At 36.3% G+C, this 19,935-nt stretch overlaps 1 protein-coding gene across 1 annotated transcript in view; it reads right to left on the bottom strand.

Moving 5' to 3' along the window:
* SMYD3 (SET and MYND domain containing 3) overlaps positions 1 to 19,935 on the bottom strand; it is a 388,566-nt gene that overhangs the window by 65,198 nt on the left and 303,433 nt on the right. The window contains exons 6-8 of the mRNA XM_014878069.2: positions 17,873 to 17,940; positions 15,341 to 15,443; positions 8,745 to 8,855 (exon numbers count right to left, since the gene is read on the bottom strand). Of these exons, the coding sequence (XP_014733555.2) occupies positions 8,745 to 8,855; positions 15,341 to 15,443; positions 17,873 to 17,940 (282 nt within the window). The remainder of the gene's footprint in view (positions 1 to 8,744; positions 8,856 to 15,340; positions 15,444 to 17,872; positions 17,941 to 19,935) is intronic.

Raw genomic sequence — 19,935 nt, forward strand, 5'->3', positions numbered from 1 at the left:
CAAACAGCAGCAAAAGAATCATGAAATAGGAAAATCTTTCAAATTGTCCTCGCATGTTCCATGTGTGTATCTTTGAACATATATGCATAAAATACTGCTTTTCCCATTCAGAGCTGTGTTTGTCCAGTGTAGGTACATGTCCACTTCACCAAAAGGCAATCACAGTGAAATGGTTCACAGAATATGCTGCTCTTCCAAGAGAGGGAATGGTTTAGTTCATAGATTTAATGATGGCTAGATTACCAGATTAAAATCAGGTCTACTAGATTTAACTTTTCCCAGACTTTTTAAAGCCATTATTGACCCACATAAGGTAAAATCATGATCATACTTATGGGCTCAGTGTGCACAAACCTGCTTAACACAACCAGTCATTATTCCTCTCCTCTGATTGGAATTTTCAGTAAACTAGGACAACAGGCATTGCAACAAAGCTAATTTTTACCAAGCTTTTACACCTACTGTATTTGCAGTATTTATTTCTAATGATTACTGGGCATAGACAGTAAGTGATCTCAGAAAAAAAAATACACTGTAAGAAAGGTCAGATTTATTAGTATTTTTTTTTTTTTTGCTAAGAAAAATGAAAAAAAAGACAAATTGTTGAGCATCATAAAATATATAGTATACAATCAGGATGGCATTAAGAACCAGAAATTTGGAGTATGCAGAAAGCATATTCAGAATGTGAAGGCACAGAATGCACTGATATGAAGGAAAATCATAATAACACTTATTCAGAATGAAAAATGTTCCCATGGAGTACAATTGGGTGATGTCTTCAAGGCAATACCTTCAACAAGGAATGAGTTAGAGATGACAAAAACTTCAGCTGAAATTACATGAAGATGGCATCTTGCAAAAAAATTCAGTGAGCTATTAAAATTGTGTCCTATTTTAAGTAACTCACAAATTTGCTGATAAACAGTAGAGTACTTTTTCACCTTCTTTTCTTCCTCCATGTTAGTGTGATTTCAGATTGTTTGTTGACTTTAGTGTTGCTATTATTTATAAAACTGGCAGTATCAGGATCTCAGCTACACAGTTTTGGTAGTTTTTAGACTGCACAGAGTAAAAAGAGTATTTATCCCAAAAGCTGAGAGTCTAAGAACGGATAAAACAATAAAATGGAGGGATCAAAATATACAGCATGCCTGCAAAGGCTGACTTTATGGTCAGCCCATATAATTTTGCTGTCCTGGTTTGGGTCTTTAAAATTAAATGTTAAACTGCTTTAATGTCAAAAAGAATTTTATTTTTTATTTTTTACATCCAGAGAACCAATGTGAAAAAGGTATTTCCACTCACTTTCTTCTTTTTCTTTAAAATTCAGAGCTCATTAAAATAGACACCTGTAAAGAAAAAGATCCAAGCTCCTATTTCAACTAGATTTGGAATAGAAATCTAGAAGAAAGATACAGTGCTCATCCTGGACTCACCAGAATCCCACCCACTGCCTGAAGCACTAAGAGAGTTTTGGGGTTCCCTTACCCCATAGGGTCTGCTCTAACACCTAGGAAAAAAATGTCATTCTGGCTTTGATGTCGATATTACTCTGTCCAAAGTGGAGGACTTTCAACCAGAGAGATTTTTGTTTCCAGAAAATTGAAACTCAGTCAGTCTAGAAATCTGCCGTTTAAAGTTGCAACATCCTTTTTGGTTTTTTTGAATGACTTACGGGATCTGAATTGAAACCTATCACATTTCAATCAATTCACATAATTAATGAGATCTTAAAACATCAAACATGCTGCAAAATAGAAAAAAGTGACTGATAAACAGATCAAGAAAAGGCATCCAAGATCAAGATTATTCCTGAAGGTATTACTGTTATTAGAAACCACCTTGACAGGCTGAAACACACAAGACCTTACAGGAACCTCAGTGAAAGAGAATTCAGAGATTCAAGCTCAGATAATGCAATGACTGACTTCTATACATATTTAGGGAAAAACATTCTCTCCAAAATCATTGCAGGAAAAGGTGTTTGGAAAGTGATTTTTCTGATCTAGCCTTATATTTAAATTATTGCTGTTTCTCTCTGAAAATTCTATGTTTACTTCAGATTGCTAATCTAGACTGAGACTTTTCTTACTTCTGTTTGTCATTCAACACAGACCAATAATGACTGCTATAGGAATAACAACATCTGAAAAAGAAATCCTACCAGCAATAGCTAGTTCTAACATTCCCAACAAAGTTGGACATCCAGAAAGGATGGATCCAGAAGGATGCAGGCACTTACATGTACCTGCAACAGCCTAAAAAATTGATGAGAATTCCCTCTCTTCCCTTGGCAAAAAGAAGTTTATCCTTAAAACATCTGCCAGAAGATTAAAGTTTCCTATTAGATGGCTGGGTCCGAGAGGGATGAGATTCTGCTGCCCTCAGATGAGTAGAAATCCAGATTCCCAGGAGAGTGTCACTCTCCCAGCTTCTGAGTTTGCTTTAAAAATGAACTCGATGGACCAAACTGATACAGGTTGCCCTATTAAGAATCTCCTGAAAAGGCAGAGTTTACATACATCTTTCGACTCATGTCTATTTATAAGAACAGCCAGATCTTTTCCATGACCTTGACAACCCAAGTGAGCTCCAGCTGGATGCTGCCAAGTAGTGACCAGAACACACTGAGGCAGTCCCAAAGGAACTGGGATAGGCAAGTTGTCATGGAAAAATGATCACAGTGCATTCATCACTGTCTTTGGAACTGCACTTTAGTGGAAAAAAATTACAGTGTTGAAAGATGGAAGGAGCCTCAGAAGTCATGTAAGAAATGCTAAGAGGCTGAAGACATGATGCCTTTGTTAATGAACAAGAGATCCCAGAAATTAGAAGCATCTGCCTTGTTTTTTACTGTCGTTTTTGGCACTAGAAAAATAAAAGCCCTCTGTCCTTGGCTGCTTGGAAATCCATCCCAAGAGGGCAAGATCCTCTGAAAGGAACAGAAGAGTGTTAGTCTGCTGGATTTCAGGAATGAATCCAGGGTTTATGTCACTACCAAATGCCTTGCCAGAGGGAAGAAATAGCCAGCCACCTATGGAGAGAAACAGCATTGTGTCCTAGCGGGCTCCAGTTACTGCCACTGACTTTTGTAGGCACTGGTTATACTGATGTTGGGCTGGAAGAGTAGGTGGGTGAAACATGACTGACCTCTGGCTTCATGGAGTTTGCTTCAAAGGCAATTCTAGTGACAAAACTGTAAAAAAGATGAGGAATGAACAATTTCTACAATTAACTATTGCAAACTCTGTATTTTGATAGGAAATGAATTAAACCAGGATTCTGTTCGAACACAATCCTGATAATTGCTTTTTTTTAACACACTGGTACATTGGTACTTAGCAAGTTTTTTAGAATCATAACTAGAGAAACAGATGCTCCTAGTTTTTTCTTTGCTTTGATCAAAGGGTTTTACGTTCAGTTAGCTGTATAAAGTGGCTTGTTTTCAAGGATCTTATTTAATCCTTGCTTCCCAGGCTTCATCTTTTGAATTAATTTGGAGGTCTCATCTTTCATATTGGGAAACATAGTGAGTACATAAATGCCTATAAATAAATAAATATTAGGAAAACTGGGACACAAACTTATGGAATTTGACAATACAGCAATTTTAAAAGGCACTTCTTAACGTATGATTTTGTGTTTCCTGTATTCTAAATATATGATCCCTGAGGGAGGGGTACACCAGTACAGTGATCTCTCATGGAGCCTTTACATCCTAATTAAAAACAGTCAATAAAAATACTCTTCGTGTAACAATGCCTCTGTAATTTAAGCACATATTCTTCAAAGGTATTGTTGAGAGCAAACATGAAGATCAAAGGTGAAGATGTTGCATAATGTATTTTTGGCCATATTCAAGCATCTTTCAGGAAATCTGATGAGGCAAATCAACCACAGACATATGCTGCAGCAACTAAATTGATCAATTTATTTATATTTGATGGAGTTCTAAACTACAGTTGTGTTGTTCCTTCTGCTAGAAAAATAATGTCAAAACTTCAGGTTCAGGAACTTATTTGTGGGGAGGGTGGTTGTAACAGAGCTGGTGGATGTATGTAATAACAGGTAAAGAATTGCAGGTGGTGTTTTTATGTAGCAGTTGATAGTTTGGCTGCTGTTCAGGTGACCTGATTTTGAGGGCCCTTGAGTTGGAAACCGGACTTGTGATGTTCTCTACCAAAATTCAGGCTGCAATGCAAGTAAGTACTTTACATAAAGCAAAAAAAAAAAAATTATTAAAGGAATAACATACTTACTGGCAGTATGTTGTTATTAACTTTGGCAACTCTCAAACACTGGCCAAATATAAAAATGATTCAGAGTCAAGTCCATTGCTTTTGACCTTGTAAAAATAAAAGCTTTCCAAAAACCAAGCTAGACTAAAATATTAAATCTCGGCTCCAAAGGAGAAAGACGACTCATAACAAAGCCATTCTATAAGCACAAATGTCCCTGAAATCCTTGGCTGAAGATGTACAACATGAACAATTCTCTGGCTCATGACTGTGGAAAAAACTGCTCTTCATTTAAAATGTTTGTCATCCATGTAAACCCATCTTTAATTATAATTAATGTATGGGGCTTTTATGTGCTGGAACAGTAATACGTTGCCAAGAGTTCAGCTTGGCACACATTCCTGAATTACAGTGGAGATTGATCTTAAAATGGAGCAAAGAATAATGTGTAAAGCTGTCAAAGATACAATGAACTGAAGACAATACAGTAGCTATAACTTAAAGTATTGACAGACATGAAGTATTCTGTGAGTGACTTTTAGGAAGACATGTTTTTTTTCCCCCTCTTTTAGTTCCTGATTTGTTTTTTCTAACTTTGAACAAAAGTCTTGTCTAGATTTGTAGTTAGTGCCATTTAATTTGTCAGGAACTGAACCACCAAAAGGTTCAATTTTATCTTAACCAACTGACAGTGGTATATTTGTACTTGCCAGGCTGCTTGACCAGCTGCTAAAAGACACTGGCCAGTATTATAGTACATCCTTAGAATTAAAATGCAGCTCACATTGAGGCTCAGGCACCAAAAATTATTTAAGATCCCCAGCTCAGCTATTGCCACTGTTTGTTTCTATGTTTTCTCATCCTTGATAGCAGCTATATTCCTAGATTATTCCATGGCCGTGCTCACAGCTGGAGAGGAACATTTCCTCTCGTTTTGCATGTAGTGCCTTTGTGACTGCTCAGCCATGGAACTCTTCCCTTGGTCAGGGGCTGTGTCTGCTCCCACTGAGTGCCAGTGTGCACCAGTTGTAACTTCAGTAACTTTGGCTTCAGCAAGGCTCCCTGTGGTTGAGCTGCAGCCCATTTCATGGCACTTGAAAATATAGTTTTTGCCACGTTAGAGTCTCAGATCCTGACAATTGTGCAAGGGAGCTGTGTATGTCTAGGAAGTGTTGTAAGTGAACTCTGGTTACCCATGTCAGCTAGCACAGAAATGTAATCATGTCTTGATTTTGTGTTTATATATATTTCATGGAGCAGCATAATTTATTTCCACAAACTTTATCTGTCTAAAGAGTGGGCAATATACTTGAAGGCATTCCTTTAACATCTTTTATCCATTCCAATCTTCATGGATTTCTACTGAAGACAGTATGAAATGAGCTGCTTGTCTTTGCACTCGGTATGAGAGAGGCACACAAATAAATCCCAAACCATTCTGCTTCAAGGAATTATTCTCAGTTAAACAAATCCATCATATAAAACTAAAAGACCTTAGAAAATATAGCATCTTTATTATCCTTTGGGCATCAGAATACTCAGCAGAAGTATAAATTACCTATAAATTGTCTTCACACTGCATTTGTAGAGACTGAACAAACCAGACCTTCACAGAACACTCACAAAACTGATCTCCAATACAGACAGTCTGATCTGTTTTCTAGTCAAAAACCTGTTGAGCTCCAATTGAAATGGTAGCTTCCTATATATAAAAATGAAATGGTAGCATCCTAATTTTAAAAAATAAGGGTTGGATCTTAGAAAACACAAAGGTTGCTGTAGAATAAAACAATTTTTCCAAGGTCACTTGCAGTCAGTAACTGACTTGAGAACAGAAACTTGATACCATCTTCCTTTTTCACTCAGGCATTTAACACTAAATGAACAAGCCTTTAAAAAATACAGCAGGAAACATAAATTTCATTGATAATTATCTTGCCAAGCATTTTTATAAATATGAATAAATAAGGATGCATGTTGCTAAGTACAAATAAACAAGAGGTTTATGGGTTCTTCATATAAACTTGTATATTTCTCACAGGATTTGCAGGATCATTTTTAAAACATTACAAAAATGTAGAATAAAAGCTACAGTGCAAATCACCTGACTAGAAACTTTACTATAAATTGATGTGTGCATCTTGAGAGCTTTCACTGGTCCCTAGTATGTGTTCAGCAGCTCACAAGCACACTCAGCAAGACTGGAGTCACACAAACTCTCTAAGTGTTTGTGTAAGTGCCTACCAATGTGATTTCAAAAACGGTTCTAGCTTTTTTGATGAGATGAATGCAACTGAAAAAAATCCCCAACACACAAGAACTTACTTGAATGGATAAAGCATTTCTGGAATTTGCATTTTTACCTATAAGAGAGATATACGAGATGAATTGCTGTTGACTAAACTCTCTTTTTTTTCTGCAAAGCAATGTTGCAATATGGGAGTTTACTATTAGCTGACCATATGGATTCACAATATTGACTCTGCCACTCTTGACGACCCAAAATTACAGCTGTTGCCTACTCTATTGAAGATTAAGATTTTGATTTAAGATAAGACAAAGATTTTGCTTTAAAAAAAAATTCTAAGATGACTAGGAAATTTGTTTCAGTATTAGGGATATTTCAGCAGGGATGTCTTGAATAATTTTATCAACTTTAAACACCTAAATCTAGACATTTTGTAGTTTAAAACCCCAGAATTTCCAAAAATACTATCTCCTGCTGTACCTGCAGTGTTACATGACTCAGCTTACTAGCAGTGACTGAGATAAATGGGGAAAAAAAACCAAAAACAAGCTAGTCTTGTAGAAATTAAAAAAATTCAGATTTCACAGAGAAATTAAATACAATACTGTGAGGACTGCTACAGATAACATTTAATCACCCTAAACTGAGGCTGGGGATAAAGATGTCTTCTTCACAGACATTAACAGACCAAGTTGTCACGAGGCTTCTAGACCTTCACAGACCTCTCTACATGGTAACAATCAGACAACCACAGAATTTCAGAATGCAGTCACAAAGCGTTTTCCAAACATTTCACAATATCATTCCCAGGGAAATTTTGTGAAAGGGCAAAAAAAAAAAAATCTATAGAATATGAACACCAATGACAATTATATTTTCAAAAAGAAAAAGAAAATCTTGAATTAATTTTAACCTATATATGAGAGTATTGTTTTCATTAATATGTGCACATATAATTTCACTACAGTATTTCTTCATGTTATATGCTGATTCTTACAATGAAACGTACACCAGCCTGGGGATATTATTTCCTAAAACATTCCACATTCTGAATGGTCTTTACATCACTTGTCTACCCTTCCACAAACTGTTAAGTGATCCTTGAAGACTCTTTAGCCTGCTTATTTTTCTTAATCATCATTGCATCTGTGAGGATGACATTTACCCAAAACTAATCCGAGATTTCACGGCACTTGCGTGACCATCTTTAAAAGAAAGACAAAAAGAGGTCTTCACTTCACTGCCTCTGAGTAGAATTGCAGCAGCTTTTATCAGGCACAGAATGCCAATATGGACAGGAAGTAATTTAGCATTATGTCATAAGTCTGAAAATTTCTATGTTCTCTTTTTTTAACTGCCTAGTGATGAATCAGAGCATAAGTTATAGTTGTTACAGTTTAAACTTGTTCTCTTTTTTTGTTTGTTTGCTTTTTATTTGTATGTTTGTTTGTTTTGTTTTGTTTTCTCCCTGTGCAGCAATTATTTAATCATATTATGCTCCATGGAATTACATTTTTATCAATACTTTTCCTACTATTTCTAATCTTTCAGGAACACATTTAGCTATGGCAGGTGACTTACTCCAAACATTCATTTGTGAAAATAAGAACAACTGCACATATAACAAAAAAGACTAAGTGCATAAACTGCTATGAAGCCAGCCTCATTTTGCCCGTTCCATTTAATCTCTCATCAGGCTCTGAGACAAATTTATTGTGCCAAGGTTGTATAAATATGAAGCAAACCAGAATATAACCAAATCAGGCTAGGCTGAACCTTAGCAAGAGATCACACTGAACTAAAGTTTATCTACTAGAACCACTGACCAGCCACTCCAAGAACTTGTGATGTGAGTATAAAAGCTACAGTCACTCAAGCATGTTCACCATTCCTTCTAACAACTGCTGAACAAGCTTGGTGGCTCTTGAAAATTACTGATGCAGGTGTTTGGTAAAATTAATTCAACATTATTTTGAGGATAAGCACAATGTTCCTGTAGTATCAGACAACTGGCTTCAGTTGAAGTTCCAAGATTATTCTTTTGAATAGAAAAATGTCAGTATATCCTGCTTTTCTTTCACTCAGAGTTGTCTTTCACAGCAACAAAAACCACAAGGAGGGCAGAGGCAATTTTCTTCCCTATCCTGGCCATTCAATTAGCAGCAAAAGGTAAGTACCACGATAAGAAAGGAAAGCTGCTGATGGGCCTTGGAAAATTCTGTTTCACTGGCAAGGAATTTCTTCTCTCAACCTACCTTCTCTTGATTCTGGCAGAGAGGACAATCACATTCAAAGCAATACTGGCGCATCAGTTGCTTTTGGCGTTCCCTGGTAGGCATCAGTGATTCAACGTAGCTGATGGTGAGCTGTGTGCAGCATATAAAGAAAAGAGTTGGTATGTATTATAAAAAAAATCCATATTCTGTGTATGTATTAGCAGAGCCAACATTTTTTGGATACAACATTTTTCCCAGCATAAAATAAAATGATAACAGATTATTTTCTAGAGGAAATTGACTACTTTTACAGAAGGTGAAAAAAGAGGAAAATAATTTCCATGGAAGAACACTTTTTCTCATTTCAAGATCAATATTGTTTGAAATTATTAATTCCACCCAAAATGATCACTATTTCAACTTTTAATCCCAATTTGGAAGAAATATAAAAGAAGAAAGAAGAGTAAGAAAAGATAGCAAAGAAATGCTGTATAAAGTATCTGAATTCCTTGTGCATGAAATCTCATTTTCTGTCTAGCTCCAGAGCTTAAGTGTGTATTTACCATTACTGTTATACAATATCCAACTATCGTCGAATTTTTTTTCTCAGGGAAGCCCCTACTTTCTTGCAAATATATGTTTGAGCCTGAGGATAATTCCTCTCATGCCATACCCCTTTTCAGTATGTCTGTGATGTTTCCCTTGTGACCAAGGAAGCACAAAAGCATTGCAGTCTAAGTTGTTGAAACTATTAACAAGAAGATTTATTAAAATGATAAAAGAAAATTTCTGCCTACACTTGTGCCATTTTCAACTTCTTACACTGTAGAGGGTGAAGTCTGTAGTTTGTTCACTTTGACGCCTGACAGAAAGAATTTTACAGGACTAACCATTTGTAGAGTTCTTGAAATGTTTAAAGTGCTGCACAGGCACAAACTAATGATAAGGAAAAGAACACAACAAAAAACCAGCTCAGTTCAGACCAGCATTCAGTCACACATGGTATTGAGTGATTACACTCTACGCCCAACACACTTTGAAACACTCCACAGAGGTCAGAGCTGAAAAAAATCAGGTCACATTATTTCATCCTGAGCCTAGACACTTCAACTAATTGGGAGAATTTTCACATGGTTTTCAGTTAAATCATGAGAGTCCATTCAAAGAAATTACAGGAAAACCTGACCAATTTTAGTAATGACCATGAAATTCATTGTCAGAACCTGCATTTTGCAAATTAGTGAGCATTATAATTGAATGAGCAATTAACAAGCAACTAAAACAATGCCTGCATTTTTAAAATTTATTATTAAAGTGTAATTTGATTATATATTGAAGGAGGACTATGTTAAAAAAAGTCTACTGAGATGGCAAAGTCAAGCACTTAAGATAAATATGGCCTCATAATTGAAGATTAATAGTATAATTAATGAAAGAGACAAATTAAAATTCCACAATTAATCAAAAGTTAGAAAGTGTGAGAACTTTGTTAGGTTTAGAATTTTATATAATGTTGTTCTGTCCCAGCTTGTGCATGTCTGAGCCAAGAGAGGATTAGTTTCACCAATACTGGCTTACAGACAGTCTGTACAAATATTGTACATGGGAGCCATAGGCTTCCCTCTGATCTTTCTGCAGTGAATGGATAGAAATTGTCCTGCTTATTTTTCATCCTTTTCTTCCAAGCTTTGACTTCTCTTCTCTTCTCTTCTCTTCTCTTCTCTTCTCTTCTCTTCTCTTCTCTTCTCTTCTCTTCTCTTCTCTTCTCTTCTCTTCTCTTCTCTTCTCTTCTCTCTGTGAGTATCATCTTCCAGTTTTATTCTCAACACCTGATTATCTAAACCTGTTTTCTAGCCATGAATTCTATCTCCTTACATAGCCCCTTTTCATACAATGGGACAATTTCATCCTTGTGCCAGTCTCAGATCTGTCCTTCAGCCTTATCTTACACTTCCCCACTCTGTTCACTGGCTTTCTCAAGTTAACACTCCTTGTTGTCCTACTCTGATTTCTCAAATATCTTCAGTGACCCCAAGAACTTTGTCCTCTCTTCTTTCCACAGCTGGTCCTAATCTGCATCCTCCTTGGTGTGGTAAGAAAGATCTGTCTCTCTCCCTTCCCACAAAGCATTTTCCATCCAAGCTGCAGTCCTAACCTCATCCTCCAGACATTCCAAACCCAATTCCCCTCTCCCATCAAAAGCCTCCTGATCTTCATGTCTCATTGCAATTCACAAGTGTTTTCTGTCAAAATCATTCCACACACTGGCTGTTCCCTGTCTCTTGTCTTCTGCATAAACATCTCTGGTTTTGACTCATATCCTACTGGGCTTTAGGTTCAGGTGGCATCCAGCAGTAAAAAGGATTTAATCAAGTTCAGACATACTGCAAGACAGTAGGAATCTTATGGGAAAAATAATTCATGTGAGATTAGTCTATTCTTTGCCAAAATATTTAAGACAATGGTTTAAACCCTGTCATTACTATTGAAACCATCATTAGGCAGGTTTCAATTTTAATACTGCAAAACAAACACAGAGCCAACGTCAAATATACCTTATCTATCCAGCCTACAGGCTTCATCCCTTTCTCTCCATATATTTTTTGCTTTTTTCCCCCTCTCTTTTCATTTATGTTGCAGAAACCTTGGGGGTAGGAAGAAGTTTCAAAAGAGACATTTATTTTTCAGAGGTTACCAAACAGTTGTGGATATGAACAACCACATAACAATATGCTCTGGATTAAAACATATGACTGGATAGAAAGAGGAGAAGAGGCTTCATCACATTGATCTCTCCTTTTAGCATTTTAACAACTTGCCCAAGTTCAAGTTCCCAGCCCTGCCAGCAGAAATCCATAAGTAAAAAAATGTTTGTAGCTGGCCGACTGAGCGGTAAAAAATATAATTTGAATATTTAGAAACATGATCCAGCTAACAGTGACTCAGCCTATACTAATCATTTAATTGTTTAGACACAAAATTTCTGTATTCAAGTCTCTCTTCTATCCTTGCTTTAATTTTGTATCATTTCATTAGATGCAAGGCTCATTTAATTTGTACATATTTAGGAAATATGCCCATTTATCAAAGGTTGTCTTAATGGTATTTGCATGTGGGATGTATGCTACTAATTGAAACATTACTTAACTGACCACAGCTTGCCTCTTTATTGCATTGGTTATAAAGAATGCAGTAAATCTTTTCCCCCTGAACTGGAGAATATATATTAAAAAACATTTATGAAGGCAAGAAATAATTTAACACTGACTCTTAAGACTTTCTCCTTAGGAATATAGCACTGTCTGAGCCCTGCTTCTTGCTCTGACACAGAAATTCTTTAATCTTGGATATGGTGGTTGGTTTCTCATGCTCCTCATCTGCCAGCTGAGGTGGACACAATTTTCCAGTACTGCCACAATGCAGTGGACTTAATTTATGTAGAGTTTTGTTGGTTTTTTGCTTTCGTTATTTTGGATTGGGGGGGTTGTGTTTGTTCGTTTTTTTTTGGTAACAGAATATAAGCCACAAATTTTCTAGACAGAAAATTCTGTAAAAAATTAAAATCAACTATTTCAATGCAAATGGAAGGGAGAAAAAAAAAAGAATCTTCTTGGTTTTGCAATCATGGGTCTCAGAGGATTGTGTACAGAAATCTATTCCTGAGACAGCGTTATAGAAGTGCTTAACAGTGCACTCTTAAGGTTTTGGCATGTAAGATCAAAATGCCTTCTAATTCAAGGAAAAATTTGGTTCTAAAAACTTTAATGGGACAAAATGTTATGTGCCAAGCATACACAGATACAAAACATCTCACAGAATTACAGCAAGAGAAACATGATATAACTTGGTTGAAATGGATTATGAAAATAGATTTATTTGCTCATCATCTGAAATCATTATTTGTTTTCAGTATTAATTAAAAAAATGTTGCTCTGTAAGGTACAGTCAGTTATGTGATATTCTGAAGAAAGATACAGATTTGCTCTAACTGAACTCTGAAGCTGGTGAGAAGCAAAGAACCCATTTTGGAGCAGAACTGAACCTCAGCTAATCCATTCTGTCTCTCAGCAAGATTAATTGATTCGAACCCCACAACTTCTGATTGGAGAGGAGGTGAAATCATTTCATGTCCGCCTGCAAAACACCAGGTAGACTCAGCAACTAACAAAAAGTCAATTGAAATTATAGCACACATCTTGATGCTGTTTGAAGTGGTTACTTAAGGGTAGGGAAATGATGAAGACCTCTTCAGAGTATGCTGCTTATCTTTTAGACAAAACTAGCTGATAGGCTATCTTGTCAGTAAAGGAGCCCTTGTGATCTCTAGATGAATAATTTTTGCTATTTTATAATCTTTCCCCATAGCCTACCTTCCTTTGCAACACTTAAATTTCATTTTTGCAAAGAACTGCAAGTAAAGGAAATCTTTGTATGCTGTCAAATTAGCATCACCTAAAGTAACAAAAACTGTCAGCATTACAGAGAAGTTGTGGAGCCTCCATCCCTAGTAGAGTTCAAGGTTGGGTTGGATGGAACTCTGAGCAACCTGGTCTAGTGAAAGGTGTCTCTGCCCACAGCAGGGGACAAGATGATCTCAGAGATTCCTTCCAACTCTAAACATTCTGTGATTCTGTGATTATATTGAAAAGCATAAAGATGTTATAATTAGTTCTGAGATGCTGGAAGCAAAGTTCAGAATGCTGAGATGACCACAGTGGCCAGTCATCACAGCTCCCCATGTCTCTGTTTTCCCTGCAATTATAGGTGGTCAACAACTCCTTAGCATGAGTAACCTGCTGTAGTGTGCTCCAACAGAAAGCACTACAAATGTGCAAAAATATGTTCCTGCATGGATGGAAAAGCCATAGTCCTCTTCTACTAATCTGAACTTGACTTGCTACTTAGTTTCTTATTTCTGATAAATCTTAGTGCTCATTTTCTGATAATAATTTTATAGAGGATCTCATACTGTCTGCATCTAGAGTAAGTTTGAACAGCATAAGAGAAAATTTCTAGTGATTACAATTTTCTTGTTGCACCATGACTTGAAATAATGTTCATCTTATCATCTCAGAGCATCCAATTTAAACAGAACACCCAATCAGTTTCCTCCCTAACATATATCTTCCCTCCCATTAGCTCAGATCTAGACATCAGTAATAGAAGTTAAAACTCAACTCACAGCAGATGATACAGTTCCACATACATATGTGTGTAAATTCAATACCTGGTTATTACTAAAATGGAGCTCACCCTGCTGCCAGCAAGGAGTAAGGCAGTGTGGAAAGTTGCACCAGAGCCATCATGCAGAGCACAAAATGAAGTTGTATACAAGGAAAAGTAAATAAGTACTGACAATAATACTGAACTGCTGACTTGTACATACCCTCACAAAAATTTTATTCCTCTTCCCATAACAAGTCTAACCTAACACTGACTTTGTAGCTTTACTTTGTCTCTTAAGCCTTAAGCCCGTTTTCTTCCTGGTAAGACATTAAAATCTACTGTATTTTTAAATAAGCAACCCATCTTTGTGAACTGGGAAGCAAAGAGGAAAACTATGGTTTATGGATTAAAATAGAAGGAAGGTGTTTATAATAACACTTAAACAAGAATGCTGGACTGAAAGATGTCTACAATTAATAGCTCCACAAACATATATTGCATCCTGAAATATTTCTCTTGGCAAAAAGGTAAGTATGCAAAAACATTTCTGTTGTTTCTTAACAATCTTTTGCTGAAAAAAATATTCTACCACTTACTTATTTTGATGGCCTAAAAAATTTTTCTACCATTTACTTACTTTGATGCCCTACTATCTTTGAGAAAGAATACATTAAAAAATAATAAACTTCATAGGGAGGTAAATAAATACTGTGTCTAAATCAAAATATTTATGGTCTTCATATTCCCAGAGTTTTAAGAACAGGTGTGAACCATAATTACATTAGGTCTGGATTTTGAAATGGCCAACATCTAAGGACTGTGTAGGTCATTGGTGCATCTGAAGTTACATATATGCACACATTTCTTTTCAGGTCTTATTAGGTAAGTTTTGCATTGCTGCAAAGCACATTTATTTTGATTTCTAGCCACAAATGCTTATTTTCAATTTATACAAGTGCCGTTGTAAAAATAGAGAATATCTTAGATCAAATTAGAAATCTCTTGAAAAGGCTATTTTGAAGTCTTTCCTAGTGAAATGGACAAGAAAACAAACCTTGCTTTGCTGCTTTCACTGCCAATGAAAGGTTTACTACAACTGCATGGCTGCCGCCTGACAAATGTTATTGTTGCAATGACTTAGGGAACACCGCATTCCACTCAGAAATATTGTAAATGTTTCCGTCAGGGTAAAGACACTCAAATACAAACAAAATGAAGTGCCTAGAGGAAGAAAGGAGGAACAGGAATTTATCAAGACTGCTAGTGATTTATGAGAAGTAATGATTATGGGGCCCAGGCAGTGTGAAGAGATGATTCTATTTATCATTTCCCCCCTGATAGCTATGTGCTAGAAAGTGGCATCAATATATCATCAAAATATTAAGCTGGTGGCCCAGCAGTCTGGAATTTATTTAGGGAGATGTCATTGTTGCAGGTGTCTGTGATGGAAGGGAAGACAAGTTAATTACCTCTTCACCAATCTGGATCTCTCGGACAGAGTGAAGCAAAAGCTGGTATCCTTCAAAAACGATCACGCAGTTTGGGTCACAGCTGTGGTTCAGTAGAGACATGCTGTGAGGGGTGGTAGAGGGGGAAGGAAAGAAAGAAAGAAAGAAAGAAAGAAAGAAAAAAAAGAAACTTAACAGAGGAGTCTCCACTGCCATTTCCCTTTTATCATTTGAAAGGAGCTAACATGATTACATCTGAAGTATAAAGCAATTAAGTCATGAAACAAATAAATTCCCTGTTAAATCACCTGCTCTTGGTTAGGAGAGGAAAATGAATGGTTAGAAGATTTATATTCATTGGTAATAGGAGCCACGCCGGGATCTCTTCAAGTGTTTCTGCCTTTTGTCTATTCAGGGCAGCAGGAAGGCAATGGCCCCCAATGCCTCTCCGAGAGCCCTGATTCAGGGGACAGGGCATGGGGAACAAGGAAATCTTGACAGTCAGAGCAGGAGGCACTGAGTGATTTCTGCTGCTTCTGCTCAGTTCCAGGGCACTAACCTTATCGATTACCTGTCATTGCAAGCACAGCTCAAAGGGGCCAACTATCAACCTGTATTTCATATCAGGAGAAAATGAAGTATACTATGTCCCAAAGCCAAAGAAGCTGGTGTATAGAGTTGAGAGAAGAAATGGCCATTGCCTCTGCTTTATGCATATTTTGGCCCAACTTCTGTTCTTGTGGCATGTGACAGCTGGAGCAGCACAGCTCATGCTGACACCCTCAAGAGACATAAATGCTGCACAAACACACCCTTCCCTCTCTCTGAACGAGACTGCTAGCAATATCTGCTATATACTTTGAATCATGAGTTTCCTTAGCTGAGAAACAACTGACTTTCCTAGGCAAACACTTCTGCTGTAGCAGAAATGGGGTTGATGGTTCTTTCCCTATGGGAACGACCCATTGAAAGAATAATTCTGGCATTATCAGCCTGGAAGAAGAATTTTTGGCTTATCCAGCTCCTGGCTGCGTTTATATTCTGTCCTTGTCCTTGTCTGATTCAGCAGCTTAAAATCCCAACTGTTGTTGGTAAAATAGAAGACGCTGCTGAGGGTCAGAGCCCTGCATCAAATCATGTTTATTTAGTATTTTGACTCATAAAAGAGTTATCAACAGGGGCCTGACTCTTTTGGTATCCCTTCTTGCCTAATAAAATATCTGTGGTTAATTCCTTAAGAACCCACTGCGAGAGTATCCATTACACTTATTGTGAGATCACTGGCACACTCTGAAAGCTGCTCATAATGTGATGCACAGCAGGACCAGAGGATTTCACCTATTTTAAAATGTATTGTGATGCTGAAGCTATCAAGCCATACAACAATATACAGCCTCTTAATAAGGCTTAATAAAGAACTTTTAGTTAAATCTCCTCTCATGGAGACACTAGTGAGTTTGATGACAATTTCCTCTGGAAGCATATGAATTCATCTGGAAGGGCATTTGCCCAGGACTTGTAAACCACAGATTTAAAGTTCTCAATTTGCCCAGCTTTTCTGCTATAACAAACTGCTCTGAAGTGACCTGAGAAAGAGTCTCTTGCATCCTTTGGCAGTGCATTATCATAGAGCATAGACAGATACTTTCTTCACTGTTTAAGGGCTTTTTTTCAACCAAACATTTCCCTAATAATAATGCTCCAAAATAATATTTAATTTTTCTCAAGCATTGTTTCACTCCATTGTGAAATCAAATTACTGTTATGCACTTTTCATTACACTAATTCCCATGTCCTCCTAACCACCTTTTCCTCACCTTTACTACAAGGCAGACCTCAAGATATTAAGTGTCCTTAGTCTAATTTACATATGACACTAGAAGGAAAAGAAACAAGTGACAGGCCCACTGAGGTACTGACAAACATAATTCAACCATGCATTAACAAAAAAAATTAGATAGTAAAACATCCTTTTCAACTACATAGTAATGTTCCATATTTATGATTACAGGGTACTAATTCTATGAAGATAAAACCATCATTGGTACACACTACTGTTATAAGAAACAATAAAAAGAAATTAAAATATTAACATCTATTTCTTAAGGGACTTATCTTTTCACCTTGCTGGTTTCTTTGTTATGGTAATTTACTTGCAAATATATCAATATTTTTCTTTTAATTACTTATTCTGAAGGCTCTCAGCTGTAAAATATCTATATTCCAAAGCATCACTGAACAGGTTTCCCTTAACTAGTCCCAGTTGCACATTCTTGATGTCAGCATTTATTCTTACTTAGAAAAGACTACCATCTCTACAAAACTAAAATATAAAGATGTATACTATTTAAACTGTTTTAATGCTTTAATCAGGACTATTAAGAATGTTTTCAACTAGACTGTATTTTTTTACTCGCCTTTAATTTATTTCCATTTCCTAGTTTCTCATTTAGACATGTTACCTGCTGCTTTGATGGTCCTTACAGCTACCTTGGAAACAAGAGAAAAAACTGACATAGATTCTGCCTGTGAATGAAACAGTGTCCACAGTACCTGGGATACAGGCCAACACCAACATCCTGCATCTCTCCATTACTGATGGTGAAACAGTTACAGGTCACCTGTAAAAACAAGAGAAAAAAATCCAGGATTACCAGAATGATTTGGAAACCCCATACTCAATTGAAAAAAAACCTTCCAAAATAAAATGAAGGGGCAAATGGTAATTAGATGGGAAACATTCAAGCCCAACACTAGTGCTCTTTCATTTTAGAGCAGCCACATCTGGGACACACTCTCCCATAAAACTGCTGTCAATTAAAAGCAGAAATATTAGTATCCTGAAAAAAAAGTGGGGTTAAACACATGCAGGGGCCCTACTTTCCTGTCCAGAGAAGGAAAAAAAGCCACCCTACACAGAGCTTGAGAAGCTCAGCCCAGAAACACCCTAACAGATGACAGTGACTACTGATGAAAAGAGTTTCCATGTGGGGACTCTGCTGATGCCAGGCTGCCACAGCACCTTCTAATGAGCAGCAGTGGAACCCAAAGAATATTCATGGGGCTGTTTTGAAGTAAATAGCAGACTCGGTTGTGGAAACCTGATACGGGCACAAATAAATGCAAAGACTGCAACAATGTTTTTTTCATACTATGGGTATTGTAGTTTGCATGTAGAAGATCTGACCACAAAGCATGTTCAAATTGCCTTTCAAGAGAAATACAACCTTTTCTTTAATTTCAGATAGTAAATGCATCCTTCCTTCATACAATCATATAAAAGTAAAGTGGTTTTAGAAAAGAATGGGGAAGAATGGAAGATTCCTGTAAGCAGATTTAGCCTTACCCCAAACTATCAGACTAAGCTTTTTTGGTGTTCAAAATATATCAACACTTAGTAAATGATTAACAAGTACAGCTTTCACATGCTTTAATGAAAAAAAAACAGAAGTCAATTGTGAATGTATTTTTAAAGCATTTTCTTTTTGGGAAAGAGCTGATTTTGGAGTTTTTTTACTTTTATTTTTTAGATATGATGGTCAGTTATCAATGACGTATTAATATCTTCTTTAGAAAAATACTGCATGATACTGCATACACAAGGTAAGTCCCAGGTCTCTTCTGCATAGCATTGGATTATTAATATCATTAATTCTCATTAGAAGAGAAAATGACTTAAGAGTAGGATTTGACAGACATAGAAATGAGATTTGAAAGTTGCAGTTTTATCCACAGAGTAATTGTCCAGAACAGTAAATTCACACCTATGTTTTAAAGAGGTATGCTGTACAATTTAATAGTATAGCTTATCCTATAAATTGACAAATTATTATTTATGAGAGCATTAACCATGAGGTGAAAATGAAATCCTCTTTCAAAATTCCACATAAATTCTGACAGCAACATTAATTTAAATAAATGCACATGCAGTAGGGCATGTGTTTTTGTAAACCGTTATACAATACTTTGATTAGTCTATTATTTATGTAACCCATTCAAATGTTCCCTATCAATTACCAAAATCATATGTCTTAATTATTTCTTTCCTGCTGACATTGGGTATAAAGTGTCAGACAACTTCTGAGCAAAGATTAGTCCATTTCAAGTGGCAATTATCCTGGTTCTAAAAATATTGACTTGATTTTGGTATTTATTAAAAAAATAATGCCTTCCAGGTAAAATAGGAAGAAAGCCAGCTTTTGTGAGCCTTAGCTCTCTCTAACAGATCATAAAGTAGCAGAGGTCAAGCATCTCTTAGAAACAAATGAACTCCACTTTCTTGCAAATCTCTTATTATTACCATAACATATTTATATTAATAATATTGAATTTTGGTCACCAAAGAGCTATAGAGACTGTTTCATCATTTTCTATTAGTTATGTATTATATTATGTCAAAAGTTTTACACACACAAGCCACAATAGTTTTACTTCTTCCTTTTGAAACATGCATTAGTTTTTTTATACCAGGACACATGCAAAGAAAAATTTGAGATGAATGAATATGCTGAGATTCAGAAAAGACTTATTTTTAATAGTTCAGTGGAAGGAACTTTTTAACCTCTCAGATATTTTCACAGTATGCAGGTGCATCTCAGTATCCAGTGCAGTAGTGA

Source organism: Sturnus vulgaris, chromosome 3 (assembly GCF_052056855.1).
Source record: "Sturnus vulgaris isolate bStuVul1 chromosome 3, bStuVul1.hap1, whole genome shotgun sequence".
NCBI lineage: Eukaryota > Metazoa > Chordata > Aves > Passeriformes > Sturnidae > Sturnus > Sturnus vulgaris.